The sequence below is a fragment of the Schistosoma mansoni genome, chromosome 6, assembly GCF_000237925.1.
Source record: "Schistosoma mansoni strain Puerto Rico chromosome 6, complete genome".
Classification (NCBI taxonomy): domain Eukaryota; kingdom Metazoa; phylum Platyhelminthes; class Trematoda; order Strigeidida; family Schistosomatidae; genus Schistosoma; species Schistosoma mansoni.
Window position 1 is genome coordinate 6,380,836 of NC_031500.1, and position 3,359 is coordinate 6,384,194.

The window sequence follows — 3,359 nt, forward strand, 5'->3', positions numbered from 1 at the left end:
CTACCGACGTGACCCAACAACTCAACAACCAGCCGACACTCAAAATATGTTATGCACCAAACACGTATTTAAAAGTTCCATTACAAGCTTAGACACCTAATCATCTAGACAGACAGAGTTGTATCAATAATTAACCAATCATAAATCGTATATGTCAGGCTGATTGATATCTCTTGGTCTCAAGTCTCAAAGTATTTTTATTTGCTGAAAAAGTAAGGTATCTTTTTTTACTGGAGTAGGCAGACCGAAACTCAGGCCCACATAAGGAACGTTAGAAAATTGATTAACAATGCGGACAACCAATAAATGATCTGGGCAGACAGCCAATAAATTAGCATTGGTAATTGCTACATTATTGATTGAGCAAGGTGTTTACTGATTGGTCAATTTCATAAATGTAGAGTTAGCCATTTATGGTCATTTCATCAAACGTATTTAGTAAAGTGAATCAAGTGTCTCATCATCTAGTAAAATGGCTGAAGAGGACGTTGCTGCTCTTGTCATCGACAATGGATCTGGTATGTGTAAGGCTGGCTTCGCCGGAGATGACGCTCCCAGAGCCGTATTCCCCTCTATTGTTGGAAGACCTAGACATCAAGGAGTGATGGTCGGAATGGGTCAAAAAGACAGTTATGTGGGAGACGAGGCTCAATCGAAACGTGGTATCCTGACTCTGAAGTACCCAATTGAGCATGGTATTGTGACTAACTGGGATGATATGGAGAAGATATGGCACCACACATTCTACAACGAGTTGCGAGTGGCTCCAGAGGAACACCCAGTGTTGTTGACAGAAGCTCCACTGAACCCGAAAGCCAATCGTGAGAAGATGACACAGATCATGTTTGAGACGTTTAATGTGCCAGCTATGTATGTTGCTATTCAGGCGGTGTTGTCACTGTATGCATCTGGTCGTACAACTGGTATAGTGTTGGACTCGGGTGATGGTGTGACCCACACAGTTCCGATCTATGAAGGTTATGCATTGCCTCATGCGATTTTGCGTCTGGACCTTGCTGGTAGAGATCTTACCGACTATATGATGAAGATCTTGACTGAGAGAGGTTACAGTTTTACTACTACTGCAGAACGTGAAATTGTGCGAGATATAAAGGAGAAGCTTTGTTACGTTGCTTTGGATTTCGAGCAGGAGATGGGTACTGCAGCTTCGAGTTCTGCATTGGAGAAGAGTTACGAACTTCCAGATGGTCAAGTTATCACGATTGGTAATGAGCGATTCAGATGTCCAGAAGCTCTTTTCCAACCTAGCTTTTTGGGAATGGAAGCATCGGGAATTCATGAGACTACTTACAATTCGATTATGAAGTGTGATGTGGATATCCGTAAAGATCTGTATTCGAACACCGTGTTGTCTGGTGGAAGTACAATGTATCCTGGTATTGCTGACCGTATGCAGAAGGAGATTAGTGCTCTAGCCCCCAGTACAATGAAGATAAAGATCGTTGCACCACCTGAACGGAAGTACTCAGTATGGATTGGTGGTTCTATTTTGGCTTCATTATCAACATTCCAACAGATGTGGATTTCTAAACAGGAGTATGATGAATCTGGTCCCGGTATTGTTCATCGCAAATGCTTCTAGTTTTTGTGTGTAATAAATAGATCCTTTAATTATTTCATGTCGCGTGTCTTTATGTAGTGATAAGTTTCTAGTTATGAATCATTGTTTGATGGTAATACGCTTGCGCTTTTTTGTATAAAGACTCACATCTGCCGTGGTTATTATCTGTCCGGTATAAGTCTGACGAGATTATGTGGTTGACGTAGGTTGAAGGATCACAGACTTACCGCTTAGGTGCAAAGCATGACGGTAGGTTCCGTGGTCCTCAGGGTTCTCGTCAGTGTGTTTTTGTCCTGTTAATTTTCACTCATATGCGCTCTGGTGGAGTATATCGGTTTTGAATCCAAAGAGTACATTGTCTAAGCCATAGGAACAGATTTTCGTCCCCGTCTTTGGCCGCGGTTAAGTGAGAATGGAATGTAAGGCGTAAGATAGATTTCAAGGCCACTCAGGACGCATCCGTCTTTCTCTTTTATCAGAAAGTTCCTTTCTGAATTCGGAGAGAAAAAAAATCAGCTTGTTTAGCCAAGTTAGTGTTTGTAGGTTGCGCACATTTCTTAAGTGGGATTAATTCCGTACCTGTAGTTACGGTTGAACCGTCTGCACTGCTTGATTCGAGAACTCCCGTAAGTAATTTTGGGCACGGATAGGTGACTAAAAATTCATCGCTGTGGGTTGCGAGTAAAGCGTATTGAGCGGTTTCTGCGTGCCTTGTGTTAAGTTCGTCAACTGGGGTGTCATTCTAATGGGGGAATGTTCGCGTACGTCCTGATAAGTACCCTGCCTCCTCCGCATCACCATTGGTCCTTAGGACTGCAGCCTGTCGGCCTGCATACCCTTGGTGGGCAACAAGCTAGTATCCTTATTTAAATTGGTCAAAGCGTTTGCACTCCAGAGGTGATGCTGACTGTCGGGTCGCCGAAAGTCTCGTCTCCTGTTATTTTACTCAAACGATAGGTGCTATTAGCTCCAACCTCTAATTAATTCATTTGGGAGCACTCAACGCTAAGGAATTATCACATGGGTGTACCACAGTTCGGGACTACATTCAGATGTAATAAACAGGCCTAAGGCTTGTCGTAGAAGGTTTGGACGCAGGGCAGCTTAAAATTCGCAACTTGAGGTGAGCAGACATTTCAAACGCTCTACAATCTCACCCACGTGTCAGCCTATACCTGGGTGTGCTTTATCGTGTAGATAACTTGGGTTTAGTTTTTGTGGTAGTTCGTGATTCAGTAACCTAAATAGTTATATTTTCTCAGTTGCTGGGACTCCAGCAGTCAAACTCAGTGGTCGGGGTTTTATTCGAGATATTCAGACATGTAGATGCAAGCTAGGTGTACTGATCATCTGTTGGATAGCGGGGAATGTTATCCCACTTCCTCTTCCGTACTAGTTTATTTTTGTTCGTTTTTGTTCGTCTCATGCGGAAATGACCTGCTCAGCATACGTCACATAATAAGTGTTTTGTGAAGACAGATGTGATGAGCTAAATGTAGAGTCAAGAAAAAGTAGTGCTGTGATAGCGTAGTGGTCTAGAGTTTAAAAAGCTGTTACTACAGTTCGAATGTTTTGTGGATGGCGGTCAGTCATACATCTGTCAGATAGAGGCATCTGAACGACTGCAGTTGTTTAGGTACAAGAACATTGTATTGTATTTTGGTTCGGAATCAAATGTGTGTAACCAAAAGTGCGTATGGAAATATTTAGCCATTGGTAGCGGTATGTGGAGTTCTAAATAGAAAAATTAATGGAAATCGATAATCTTAGCTGCTTT

The 3,359-nt window shown here is 42.5% G+C and overlaps 1 protein-coding gene across 1 annotated transcript; it reads left to right on the forward strand.

Moving 5' to 3' along the window:
• Window positions 1-311: 311 nt before the first annotated feature.
• Window positions 312-1,641, forward strand: Smp_046600 (putative actin-1). The gene has a single exon (XM_018798090.1). It carries the CDS (start codon window positions 473-475, stop codon window positions 1,601-1,603), a length of 1,131 nt encoding a protein of 376 aa, XP_018653066.1. The 5' UTR covers window positions 312-472; the 3' UTR covers window positions 1,604-1,641.
• The last annotated feature ends 1,718 nt before the right edge of the window (window positions 1,642-3,359 follow it).

Excerpts from the sequence above, each read along its gene's own strand:
- Smp_046600 (XM_018798090.1), top strand. The coding sequence starts at position 473 with ATGGCTGAAGAGGACGTTGCTGCTCTTGTCATCGACAATGGATCTGGT.